Here is a 13,877-nt window from a genome sequence, read left to right as displayed (position 1 = left end):
AACCCCAGAGTCGGCTACGACTGGACCTAATGATCAGGGGTCCCTTTACCTTTACCTTTTTAACTAAGCTACTTTCTACCTCTTGTGGTTTCACAATTCTGTTATGAGGTTCTAAACAACTTCAGCCTCTGAACATTGTCACCTGGGATTCATATTTGAACTTCCTGTGAATTCTGGCATCAGGGAGCCACAGTTTAGTCAAATCCCTCCTGCCCCAACTTGCTGCGACTGTTGGTGCTCGCACAACATCTGTTGGCCATGAGTTCCACTTGCTTGCCCTGTGTGGAAAAAGAAACGAGGAGAAAAAAGGGATGCAGACTCTGTCCAAGCCCAGTTAGAAAGATCTACCCCCTCTCCCCCAGATCCTTTCCCCTCATACATTGGCAACCTCAGCCAAGCTCTGCTGACTGACTGGGAAGACACTCCCCTCTCTGCCCCGGAGCTGGAGGCAAATGTGAGGGTGGTGTCAGGAAGAACTCAAAGGATCAATTGTTCCTGCAGTATCACCTGAAACTCATTCTGAGAAGGTGTGTGTGTGTGTGTGGGGGGGGGAGATCCAGCACAAATCAAGGCGGAAAAGAGGAATGCACCAGGCTGCCAAAATCCCACCCACCCCTCTGGTGACATCTCTTGAAAGCTTAGATGAGTAGGGCTAAGATATGAATATGTGAGTAATGTTCCCACAGTACAGTTCTGTAAGGCAGGCTCTAGTGGACCTGAGCAATACCTTTCCCTGGAAGCGTTACGTTCAGATACCATGTCAAGGTGGATGTTTATGCAGAAAAGAAGTTGTCTTGGATGTTGCATGGACTTGTTTCAAGGTGAAAGGAAACCACACATTTCCACCAGCTTTTAAGTTCATATTTGTAATAAAAAAAATTTAAGGTCTCATATGTATAATAAAATGCTTTTGAATTATGGTGCTGGAGGAGACTCTTGAGAGTCCCATGGACTGCAAGAAGATCAAACCTCTCCATTCTGAAGGAAATCAGCCCTGAGTGCTCACTGGAAGGACAGATCCTGAAGCTGAGGCTCCAGTACTTTGGCCACCTCATGAGAAGAGAAGACTCCCTGGAGAAGACCCTGATGTTGGGAAAGATGGAGGGCACAAGGAGAAGGGGGCGACAGAGGACGAGATGGTTGGATAGTGTTTTCGAGGTTACCAGCATGAGTCCGACCAAGCTGCGGGGGGCAGTGGAGGACAGGAGTGCCTGGCGTTCTCTGGTCCATGGGGTCACGAAGAGTCGGACACGACTAAACGACTAAACAACAATGTATAATAAATATTCATAAATGTACCAAGCAAACACGTACATAAATATATAAACCACATGTCTGGAGCAGCACGGGAAGACACCATTTTGACTCCTCAAACTGACCAAATGTTTCTCTGCAAGGAGGGAGGGGGTGGGGGGGACCTTCCTATTATTTCAGGTATTAAGTGATTACCGTCTCAAAGGAATGGCCAGACTACCAGGAAAGGCAATCAGATAAGGCATTATCAGATAACCTGGCAGACAGGAAAAACAACAACATTCAAATTTCTGTTGTAGACCACCTTTTCTGTGATGTAGGTATGATGTATCCGGGGGGTGGTCTTGGGCTACACCCCTTCTGTGATGTATGTATGAGGTTTCTGGGGGTGGTCTTGGACTCCAGGGTGGGCAATGGTCCCTTTACCTTTATATAAGGGCAGGCACACCTTTGTTCTGGGTCCTCCTCCTTCTCCTGCGTGTGAGGGGAGCCCCCTGTTGCAACAGTTCAATAAAGATCAGGCTTACTAGCTGCTTTGCTTCTCAATATTCTCAGGTTGGCCTCTGTTATTTTCTCCTACCGATGGAGAACCTACAAAGGACTCTATAAGGGCTCTTGTGTCCGCCATACGGGAATAAGGGCAGATTTTGTTTACAACAATATTCCTCAGTGGTGGATACCACTAAAGTAAACCCATGCATCCTACTTGTTCATGTCATGTCTTGTAAAGAAAGTGCATTTACCCCTGATAAAAACAGAGCGTATGCAAGTTGGTGCTAGTGCATTGGATGCGTGTGGCGCTGTGGTCTAAACCACTGAGCCTCTTGGGCTTGCCGATCAGGAGGTTGGCGGTTCAAATCCGCACAACGGGGTGAGCTCCCGTTTCTCTGTCCCAGCTCCTGCCAACCTAGCAGTTCGAAAGCATGGCAGTGCGAGTAGATAAATAGGTACTGCAGCAGCGGGAAGGTAAACGGCTTTCTGTGCCGTCATGGTGTCCCATTGTGCCAGAAGCGGTTTAGTCCTGCTGGCCATAAGACCCAGAAAGCTGTCTGTGGACAAACGCCGGCTCCCTCAGCCTGAAAGCGAGATGAGCGCCACAACCCTAGTCGCCTTTGACGGACTTAACTGTCCAGGGGTCCTTTACCTTTTACCTTTTTAGTGCACTTGGCACGGAGGGGTGTCTGTAATCATTTTCAAAACAAATAAACAATCCTAAAATTCTGCACCGAGGTAACCCAAATTCTGTGACAAAAAGAGCTGAATACTGCAGTCAGTATAATTTATGCAAATTCAGCATATTTGCATGATTTTGCATAATTCCTTGTGCTGTTTTATGGCTTGCACACTGTACTTTTTTCTGCTTCTGCCACTTAAGGGGATGGGTAAAACAGTACCCGGAAGCCCTGCTCCAACCAGTGACACTGGAGATCTTATTCAGCACCTGCTCCAGCTTCTGGGATTTCAACAGGCTTCTCCCATATGCTTTGAAGTATGTCTTCACCACAATCAGGCTCTGAACTTTGCTTCTTTGAGAAGCGGAGATTCTTAGGAAATCAAACCCTGTAACTTGAGACCGTATTCTGAATATGGCATATTCAGCAACTCTCATAGCACATAGTTTGGGAATCACTGCTTTACGATAATGTGAGAAAAGAGGCTAACTGAAGTATGAAATAAAAGCTGGTTCGCCTCTCCATCACACCAGACTTGTAGGCATCTGCTTTGGGAGCATTGAATGCTTGTGCACTTCCTGTTGTGTCTCCTCCCCAGCAATAGCACACAAATATTTCTTGTGAGATTAGTGCTCCTTGCACATGCAATTTTTTTCACAGCATCTACACAACGTCATTCACATCGAAATGCCACTCCATATTCTCTCCCCCCATTTAATCCAGATTTAATCCCCTCTCTGGAGAAAAATGCAATAAAGTGGTACCTTGGCTTGCATACGTCTTGGTTTGCATACACTTTGGATTACAAACATCAAACCTGGAAGTGCGTGTCCCGGTTTGCAACCTTTTTTTGGATTACAACCCATTTATTTTGGATTATGAACAAAAAATTTTTGGAGGCCCCATTGGCGAAAGCACGCCTTGGGTGTGTAAACCTGTTTTGGTTTCCAAACGGACCCCCAGAACAGATTATGGTTGCAATTGTAACCACAGTAATTAAAACCACAGTAATTATTTTTTAAAATGGTTACCAATGACTTGTTGCTTCAATGACCCATTTGCAAATTAAACCACCATCTAGAAGCATCTTTGGTCTAGCGCAGTGACTCCCTCACCACAAGTGGAAAATAAGCTCCTGTCTGAAAGTTCCTCAAGGGGAGCTTGCAGCCAGGATGCCTGGGTCGCATGTATGTTTTTAAAAAAGTTTTTATTTATACTTTTCAAATTTACACATTCCATTATTTTTACAATCATTTTAACATTTCAAAGTCTGACTTCCTTTCCCCTCTTTCTGTGGTTCCTTGACTTTATTTCTTAACATCTTCTGCATATCCAAATTCATTTAATTTGCTCATTTGATTATCTACATTAAATATAAACTCTTATGAAACTGCAGGTTACTACAATAATCCTACCAATGTTTTTCACCTGTTTGCAATTTATCTGTAAATATTCAATAAACCATTAACCTGGGTTGCATGTCTTTTGGTTTTAAGCAGAGTGAGGGATCCAGTGATTTACGACAGCGAGTCTTAGGGACTGCAGGATTTTCAGGTGAATTCCAGACTTGTAATTCTATACGCAAGTCCTGTTTGTGACTTTGTAGAATCCCCTGGCAAGCTGCTTCTGCTCTGTGTGCTGCTGGACACCGGCCAACTATGCGAGTGGGTGTTGGACTTTGCTTTGGGGCCGTTAAGTGCTTTACGCAATTGTATACTTCCTGCTGCGTGTCCAGAATTTACCGTCAACCCACTTCACTGGACAGCCTCCCAGAGCTCCAGCTCCAGCTCTGTAGTGTCTATTTCAGCTTCAATTCTCCCGCTGTAAAAAAGGGAATTACATTGACCTGGCAGGAATGCTGTGAGACTCAGATAACCATTAAAAGTCACATTGCCAAGGCCAACCCAAGATATTTTGGTGCCCGAGGTGGAAAATCCACATTCCATTCCCTCCCCCCCTTTTACAGAGGGCACAAGCCTTATCAAAAGGGATGAGGCCTGCACATGATGGGCTGGTGCAGGAGAGCTTACTAGTGGGTGTTGCCTGCTTCCTATTCTGGCTGAAGAAAGGCAACTGATTTAAATCAGAGTTTCAAAATGTCTGAAATAAGCATTACACCCCATATTATACACATAGATGCACACACATGTCTCTCCCCCCCCCCCCGCCTGCCACTGGTCAAGCAAGTTTTGCAGGTTGCTTAAACCATACAAAAACCCCACCCTCAGAAGCTGTTGACTAGAGGTGAAAGTGAGACGTGCCCTCACACTGCAAGCAGCAAGCCCCTTCTCAAAGAGCCTCCATTGCTCTGCCTCCAGATTCTGCTGCCCTTCAGCATGCCACCCCCCTTGCGCTTTGCACATGAAGTAAAAGAGTAAAGGGACCCCTGACCATTAGGTCCAGTTGACTCTGGGGTTGTGGCGCTCATCTCGCTTTATTGGCTGAGGAAGCTGGCGTACAGCTTCTGGGTCATGTAGCCAGCATGACTAAGCCGCTTCTGGTGAACCAGAGCAGCGCACAGAAACGCCGTTTACCTTCCTGCCGGAGCGGTACCTATTTATCTACTTGCACTTTGACGTGCTTTCAAACTGCTAGGTGGGCAGGAGCAGGGACCAAGCAACGGGAGCTCACCCCTTCACAGGGATTCAAATCGCTGACCTTCTGATCGGCAAGTCCTAGGCTCTGTGGTTTAACCCACAGCGCCACCCGCGTCCCTCTTGCACATGAAGAGACCTGTGCAAATGACCAGCAAGAAAATGTTTGTCCCTGCCTCGAACAGAGGCTGTGCAGGATGCCAGGAAGGACTCGGTGGTGCCAGCTTGGGAATATTCCCACCCCCAGTCTTGGCCCTGGAAGTCACATGCCTCCAGCACACCCCGGACACTGCATAAAGGAGCCATTGAGAATGGCCTTGAATGGATTCAGCAGCTCTCCTGGGAGAGGCTGTTGTGAAGAACAGACTGGGGGATGGTGCAGCCAATTGAGTGGGAGAGAAGGGCTGGGAAACCTCACTCTGTGTTGCTGAAAGTTGATATCAGATTGTCTCCTGATGAAAGCACAGGTGGCTGTGCCCTGCTTGGAAATGCAGCCTCCTCTGGGGCTGCTGTGCGCTGATCTGGCAATCTGGAGCCGTAGCTGGCCAGGAAAGTGCCTGAGGTACAGAAGGGGGGAGAAGAAGAAGAAGAGTTTGGATTTGATATACCGCTTTATCACTACCCAAAGGAGTCTCAAAGTGGCTAACAATCTCCTTTCCCTTCTCTCCCCCACAACAAACACTCTGTGAGGTGAGTGGGGCTGAGAGACTTCAAAGAAGTGTGACTGGCCCAAGGTCACCCAGCAGCTGCATGTGGAGGAGCAGGGAATCAAACCCGGTTCCCCAGATTACGAGTCCACCGCTCTGAACCACTACACCACGCTGGCTCACTGGGAGGAGAACTCCTGGGAGGAGAACCCTTGCTAATAAACAACCAAGTTGCAGAGGGCCAGAACACACACTCCTTCCTTCTGGTGGACGCATATACAGTTGTTTACCACAGCCGCTTTACATGTTTAAGTAGCTAGCAAAATGCCTGACCTCACGGCCAAGCGTGCTAAGTCCGGGGGGTTCGCAGTTTTGGCTGCCCAGATGCTGAACTACAGCTGCCATAATCCCTGGCCATTGGCCATGCATACTGGGGCTGATGGGGGTTGTAGTTCAGCGACATTTGGATGGTGGGCCAAAGCTTCCCCACCCCTTCGCTAGGTGATAGACCTGCTCCAGGGTGGCAGCACTTCAGATTGCAGCCTGGCATCTCTCTGAATGCTACTTCCCAAACAGGCTCCCCACCTCCTCCTTTGGATGATGGATGAGTTGAGAATGAACGTGAAGCTCAGCGGCAGGAATGCCAAAGTTGGGTTCTGGTCACATGGAGCCAGAGTGCTCCTGCTCTGAGAAAAAGAAAACAAGCTCATTTTCCCTCTGTTTGTGGAACAATCCTGGTAGTTAAGGTTGCCCAGTGTCTCTGGTTTATTTTATTTCCCTCCTCACCTTTAGGGCTGAACATTATTTGCAGCTGGCACAGGACTGCTGAGAAATGGCAGCACTGCCACTCTTTCAGACCGGCCAACTTTACTAAGCCTCTGAGCAAGCTGCTGTCTCAAAGCCGGCCCTCCTGCCATTATGGCAGTTTTGTATATCACTCTTCTCTCCCCCAGAAAGCTACATGGGCTGCCCTCTGTTTGGTTCTGAGCTTGTACTCATCCTTATCTAACTGTTTCTTTCAGCTACTCCTCTGAGGCTGGCTGCCCTTGAAAGTTCAAACTCAGCAAAAGACAGTCCTTAATGCTACCCAAGATCGGGAACACCCACATGGCAGGTCTCAATACCCCTCCTAGTCCAGCCAACTGAACACAGGTGTAATATTTTGAACTCCGAGGATGCCTGGATGGAGAACAGAAAGGTGTGTCTGTGTGTCTCATACCTACAGGACCGCCTCTTCCAGTATGCCCTGCAGAGGAACTTAAGGTCCATAAATAGCAACACCCTAGTGGTCCCGGGCCCTAAGGAAGTTAGATTAGCCTCAACCAGAGTCAGGGCCTTCTCAACACTGGCTCCTGCCTGGTGGAACGCTCTGTCTCATGAGACCAGGGCCCTGCGGGATCTGATTTCTTTCCGCAGGGCCTGTAAGACAGAGTTGTTCCACCTGGCCTTTGGCTTGGAATCAACTTGATTCCCTCCCGCTCTTTCCTTTTTCCTTCTGTGATGGAACTCCTATTTGGGGACTCCCCTGGCTTTTTTCTGGCCCACGTAGGACCAGACTGGATAGTTGGCCTTGGTGAAGATTTGACGTTTTCATACCCAAAAAGTTTTTGATTTGCGTTTCTATTGAAATGAGGCTGCATTTTAATATTGTTTTTAAGTTGTATTTTAATCAATTGTTTTTATACCTGGTATTAGCCGCCCTGGGGAATAAATAAAATGTATTATTATTAAATGAGCCTACTTGCATCCCTTACTCTACCCAGTTTTGTCTCTGGCTCCTGCCCTCCACTGGCATTTTACCCTCAGGAGCCTCCTCAGATGGAATGTGGCCCTTGGACCAGGAACATTCCCTACCCATGACTTACGATGAATTTGTCAGTCCCAAATGAGCAGCAGAAAAGAGGCCCATCTACTCCCACCAACCCATGAGCTGCATTTGGCTCTGATAGGCCTCAACCCTTTGGAGCACTCCCCACCACAGCCATCCAGAACAGCTGCTTCACTTGGCTCCCAAGAGATCTTTCCTCTGCTCTGCACGAGGTTTACAGAAGACCAAGGCAAGACAAAGGACTCACATCCCAGGTCCACAACAGTGTCTCCTGCTTCTCTCTTCTATAGTCATTGAGGGGTCAGGGTTCCAGCAGCAAGAATACTCATCGCAAAGTATTGGAAGACACAAGATTTACCCACCCGGGAAGAATGGCAGACCAAGGTGATGGAATATATGGAATTGGCTGAGATGACTGGCAGAATCCGGGACCAAGGAGAAGAGTTGGTGGAAGAAGATTGGAAAAAATTTAAAGTATATCTTCAAAAATATTGTAAAATTAAGGATTGTTAGAAAGATGTTGGAAAAAGAAAATTATGTGGTTTTGGTAGAAATGATATAAAGAATTAAGTAAAAATGAATTGATGAAAGAGAGAACGTAAAATTACAATATATTAAATCAAATTATTAAGATAAAAACAAGGTTGGAAGGATTTGCTGAAATAACAATTTGAACTAGAATACAAAAACAGGAGGTGTGAGGAGGTCAAGGAAATAAGTAAAGGAAGAAAGTTATGTAAAGGTTTAATCGGTTCTTTTTCTTTTATAAATGATTGTATTTTTTCTGTATTTTTTATTTTCTTTTTTCTTTTTTGCTTTTGTAATCTTTAAAATTCTGAATAAATATTATTAAAAAAAAAAAAAAGAGGGGTCAGGGTTCCAGAAACAAGGCTCTACTAGGTCAGGTTTCCAAAAGTCATGATTTGAGGACTTCCTGCCCCCAAACACCTTGCACCATGTGACTTTGACAATGGTGCTTGGGCCAGTTGCTGCCTCTTGGCCTAGCCTACACTGCAGGATTGTTTTGGAAAATTTAATGGGGGATGGATTGAGCTCCTTCAGGGGTGGATTTTGATCTTTCAGATTTCAACAGTATCCTAAAGGTAAAGGTAAAGGTACCCCTGCCCGTACGGCCAGTCTTGACAGACTCTGGGGTTGTGCGCCCATCTCACTTAAGAGGCCAGGGGCCAGCGCTGTCCGGAGACACTTCCGGGTCACGTGGCCAGCATGACATCGCTGCTCTGGCCAGAGCCAGAGCCGCACACGGAAACGCCGTTTACCTTCCCGCTGGTAAGCGGTCCCTATTTATCTACTTGCACCCGGAGGTGCTTTCGAACTGCTAGGTTGGCAGGCGCTGGGACCGAGCAGCGGGAGCGCACCCCGCCACAGGGATTCGAACCGCCGACCTTTCGATCGGCAAGCCCTAGGCGCTGAGGCTTTAACCCACAGCGCCACCTGCGTCCCTTCAACAGTATCCTAGGCGGGCTCAAAATTTGGCTCCCTCGGCCTTTTGCCTTCTATTCTGTTCAATTCACTGAATCGGTGGTTCCCAATTGGTGGGCTGCGGACCCCAGGGGATCTGTGGCACCATTCACATAAGGAAAACTCCCAGAGTGATATCAAAATGATCAAAAGTAGGGGGTCCATGGCTTGGCTTTTGAAAAACAGGCGGGCCACAGTATTTAGCTAATTAGGAACCACTGAACTAGACCAGCGGCAAGTCAGCCTTTGAGAGAGGTTTGCCTGAAGCAAAGTCCAAAAATCTGAAGCAGTGGACACACACAAATGGCGCTTCAGTACAAGCAGGCAAACATTGGTAATGGTGGACAAACGGTCTTCGAGGGAAACTGATCTGCCATTTTCCTTCTCACTCGGGAACCCCAGACAAATTGCTGAAGAGTCCTGGGGATCCCCCAGAACACATCAGAGGCAACAGCAACCCAGTGACCCATTCCACTTTTTCCAACAATGCATGTGAACAGAAGCAAACCAGTTGAGCTTGAACTGTATCCAGCACTTAAAAGATTGCTACAATCCTGTGTCTGGTTATACAAGTTTCAGGCTGCTGATTTCAGTGGAACCAAGCCTCTAAAACTGGGTTCAACATCACAGCCTATAAGAGGTAGCTGCAAACTTTTTTTGTTTAGCATCACAGTGATCTCCCATTATACGATTCTATGTGTAAGGTTGCATTTCTTGCCTTAGCAGCAAGGAAGATCATGCACAGATACTGCCCTGTTTCCTCCTTATTTCTCAGCCCTTTTTAAACCATGTCTCCCGCTTTCAGCTAACATATAAACCCCACAGAACCCTTCAAACCTGACTCCTGTAACTCTTTCATTTGAAATTTCACGACTTTTAGTTTTTTACTCACATTGTAACATATATATTTTTGGAAACACTCACCCCCCTCCCGTCATAGCCCCTCAGGAGGGGATGCCTCGCTGGTTGAGAAACACACTTATTTCCTCATCGCTCTTTAGGACCCAATCCGGTTTTATACTGTAATCCTGCCTATAGCATTTATCCTCAAAACAACTGCATTATTGGCGTGATGTCAAAGAAAGGTGTGACTGGATAGGAAAGAACTTCTGGAGGGAAAGGGTTTGACTCTTCACAACCATGAGGACTAGATGACTACTTTTTGTTTTGAGTGAAAGGTAAGTATCTCAGGAACTCATTCTGTATCAGGTACCAAGTCCTGTGCCAGTGGAATCACAGGATCCAAATGGCGCCGCCAGTGCTTTTGGAACCTCGTGCTCAGCTATGAGGGATGTTCTGAGGTCCATATGCAGTCTACCCTCCCGTAAGTCAGTTATTAATCTAGGTGATTGTCAGTACCATTTATTACAAAAAAACACAACACATTTCACATTATGGGGAGCGGAAGCATTGGGTGGGGTGGAGGGTGGGAGGTATCTGGCAGCACCAGGGTGCCCTGGTATGAACTTGCAGGTCCTCCACGATTTTCCAGGCACTTTCCTCCCAACTCCACCTCCCAAGCCTGTGGTTCATTCCTTCATGAATATACTTCTGCAAAACACATCGCTTGGCCTTTCAAGCAGCTGAGAGACATCACTAGCGCAGCAGAGACTGGATTCACAAGGAGCCACCAGCCTTTCTCCTAGCAACGCAGCCCGAGTGCATAATGTTTCAAGGGTGAGATCATCCCAGTATTAGTGAAGAGGAAGGGCAGAACTTCCTGCGTCGAAAAAAATAAGATGATGGGGGATTTCCTTCTCTTGAGAATATCATCTAAAAGGAAACCCAAAGTGGCAGCGATGATGTGACCACTGGATTCTTTGATAGAGGGAAAGCTCATAAAGGAGTGGTCTCATGTGTACAAACCCAAAGGGAAAATAAGAGTGCCCTGTCCATCATTGCGAAGACAGAGGGATTTCTGGCACAGAGGTGCCCTAACAGCCAGGAGAACATTGCTCCCTTTCCCCTCTTCTTGGTGCTTCCAGCAGCTGGTGCAGCAGTGGATGTTGGCATGACAGTGAGCAAAAGCTCCCTAGTGGCCCCTAGCAGGTGGCAAGGCAGTGGCTGCCCCGACTGGCGCCGATGTGGGCAGTGAGTGCCAAGCAACTGGCGCAACAGTTCAAGGCTCCTGTAGTCAGCCAGACAAGAGTGCGTCTCTGACCCCCAGCGAACATGCCCTAGCAATCAGTGTGGCAGTCTGAGCTGGGAGTGTCCAAGGCGACTGGGGGCAGGGGACGAGGCTGGTGCTTGCAGTGAAACATGCTGGATACATGGAAGGCCTGAAAACGGAGAGAAGAGAAAGAGGGCGTCAGACATAGCCAGGCCCACCCAATACCCTCTCAAGAGGCAGCAGCTCAGGTAGCTGCAGAAGGAGCAGGCACAGCACACAACTTTGCCAGTCCTGACTGAACACAGAATCTCATGAAGGCAGCCTCCCCCAACCTGGTGAGCTGGAGATAATTTTGACTTCCATCCCGCTTGACCAAAGGCCATGCTGGCTGGGGCTGTTGGAAGTTGTGGCCAGGGCTGGATTTAGGTTTTATGAGGCCCTCAGCTACTGAAGGTAATGGGGCGCTTTATATGTCCAGATGTCCTTTGTCAACAACAAATTGTCTCTGTTTTTTGTGTTGAATATGTGCTATATGGTCATTTATGGACCAACTAGGTATCTAAAGCCATTTGCACAGGTTGCCATGCAACCTGTGCATGCAGAATGCAGGCACCCTAAATTTAGAAGACATCTGAAGGCAGCCCTGTTCAGGGAAGTTTTTAATGTGTGACATTTTAATGCATTTTTAATCTTTGTTGGAAGCCGCCCAGAGTGGCTGGAGAAACCCAGACAGATGGGCAGGGTACAAATTATTATTATTATTATTATTATTATTATTATTATTATTATTATTATTATTAAAATGAGTGATATTGTAATAATAATAATAATAATAATAATAATAATAATAATAATTTATTTATACCCCGCCGATCTGGCTGGGCCTCCCCAGCCACTCTGGGCGGCTTCCATAGAAAGCAAAAATACAGTAAAATATCACACGTTAAAAACTTCCCTGAACAGGGCTGCCTATTGTAAGTTGCAGACAGGGCCCATTACTTACATCGTAGGAGCCAACACAACACAAAACACTGTTGCTGTATGTAGTTTTATTTTATTTGTTTCTTATCTTATATTTTGGAAATGAACATCCAGGTTTCCCCCCCCCCTTTAAATATTTTGGGGGTCCCCAAGAGAGTGGGGCCCTAAGCTATAGCTTATTTAGCTTATACATAAAGCTGGCACTGGTCACAGACCACTTCACTACAGAACCTGGTTGTTTTTCAAAGGATATCCTCACTGCCGAGCTCATGGAAGACCTGGCTAGGAGTCTTCAATGAAGCTGTAATAATAATGAACTGTTTTACAGGCCTGTCCATGACACACATGGCATTAAGGAACTGGGCGTCCTTCCACGGCTCTCTACTTTTCCTTTTCAAAATTAAACATTGCCCCTACCCTCCCTTGACATCAGTTTAGGCACAAAAAACATTTCAAAGGTTTATGTCATCAATCCCATCACACTAAAGAGCCTTGTACATGTACTATGTGCATAATTCTTTGCTGCTCACTATCAACATTAAGAACCCATTCCTCCTTCACAGCGAGGGATAAGATAACTAAGCTAAGATTCCTTGATTCTATTCCCAGCTCCTAGGAATCTCAACTCCAGGGTTCAACATACTTCCTTGACTGGAGGCTTATGGGTGGAGCTGGGATCCCAATAGCCAGGGTAGGAAATTGAAGGATTTCCTCCCGGCCGCCTGCACACAATGCTAGCAAGGGTGTGCCCATCCTTAGTTATTTCCTGGCGGCTCACACCAAACCCCTGCTCCCTTCATCCAAGTGGATTTTTCTGCATCACTTAGTATAACATGCAACACAACCTGCCAAGCAGTGCAACCACAGAGCTTTTTGCAACTTTACAGAAAAAGGGGGAAAGCAAAGGAAAGCCAGAATAATCAGAGATTAAGGGCATTTTCCCTACAAGAAAAAAGGCTAATGTATTTGGGGCACTATAGTTTAGAAAAAAGCAGAAGACAGAAGGTGACAGCATATTGAAATTTATGAAATGATGGATTAGAGCTTCTCTCTTCTCAATACTAGAACTCATTCAGGGTCTCTCAAAGAAGCTAGCAGGTTAGCAGCAAGGAAGCTTCATTCCTGGGTTTTGCATAAACATTTCGGCACAAGCCATATCTGACTCAATTTGCTGCCACAAGATGTGGACATGGCTCCTGGCTTGTCCAGCTTTAAGAAGGGAATAAACAAATCCTTCTTGGTCATGTCTGTTGTTGGCTATCTGCCATCATAGCTGAATCAACCCTCCATGTTCAGAGGCAGTCTATCCCTGAATATGAGCTTCTGGTGGACGAATTGTGGAGAGGCCTTGTTGCCTTCAGGCTTTTATTGTGGGGTTCCTGGAGGTATGTGGTTGCCCTTTCCACTCCTGTAAACAGGCGGCTTTTTCTTAACGTTTCCTAATAGAAATGCAACGTAAGTGTTCTTAATGCATAAACAAATACAGTTTGCGAGAAACACCGATCCCCACAGCGAGAATTAGAAGCAGGCTTGGTTAGGAATGCTTTGCCTTCCTACAGTCACACAGAACTGAACTTCGGTTGCAGAACTTCACTCCCAAAGAACCTCAGCTCACTTGCTTGAAACTGTTTTCTCCCCTCTGATGAGCTTGGAAGAGGAGGAGCTGCTAAGTAAGATTTGGAGAGCAGTCAAAAGGTTGGGATTCTGCATCCAGATCTCTCTCTCTCTCTCTCTCTCTCTCTCTCTCTCTCTCTCTCTCTCTCTCTCTCACCGCAACAGGGAGTGACACTCTCCTGCCCCCAAAAGACA

General features: G+C 46.7%; 1 protein-coding gene and 1 long non-coding RNA gene across 2 annotated transcripts in view; one reads left to right on the top strand and one right to left on the bottom strand.

The window, feature by feature from the left end:
- LOC307206784 overlaps window positions 1-13,877 on the top strand; it is a 610,614-nt gene that overhangs the window by 148,352 nt on the left and 448,385 nt on the right. The gene's annotated exons all lie outside the window — the stretch shown is intronic.
- The window catches only part of LOC307206732 (phospholipid phosphatase 3-like), a 44,779-nt gene continuing 41,225 nt past the window's right edge, over window positions 10,324-13,877 (bottom strand). The window contains exon 6 of the mRNA XM_079960125.1: window positions 10,324-11,256. Coding sequence (XP_079816251.1) covers window positions 11,155-11,256 — 102 coding nt within the window. The 3' untranslated portion in view covers window positions 10,324-11,154. The remainder of the gene's footprint in view (window positions 11,257-13,877) is intronic.

This window comes from Podarcis cretensis (assembly GCF_951804945.1).
Source record: "Podarcis cretensis genome assembly, chromosome: 17".
In the NCBI taxonomy this organism is placed as follows: domain Eukaryota; kingdom Metazoa; phylum Chordata; class Lepidosauria; order Squamata; family Lacertidae; genus Podarcis; species Podarcis cretensis.
Note: the sequence above shows the minus strand (reverse complement) of the source record. Positions and strands in the feature narration are given on the sequence as shown.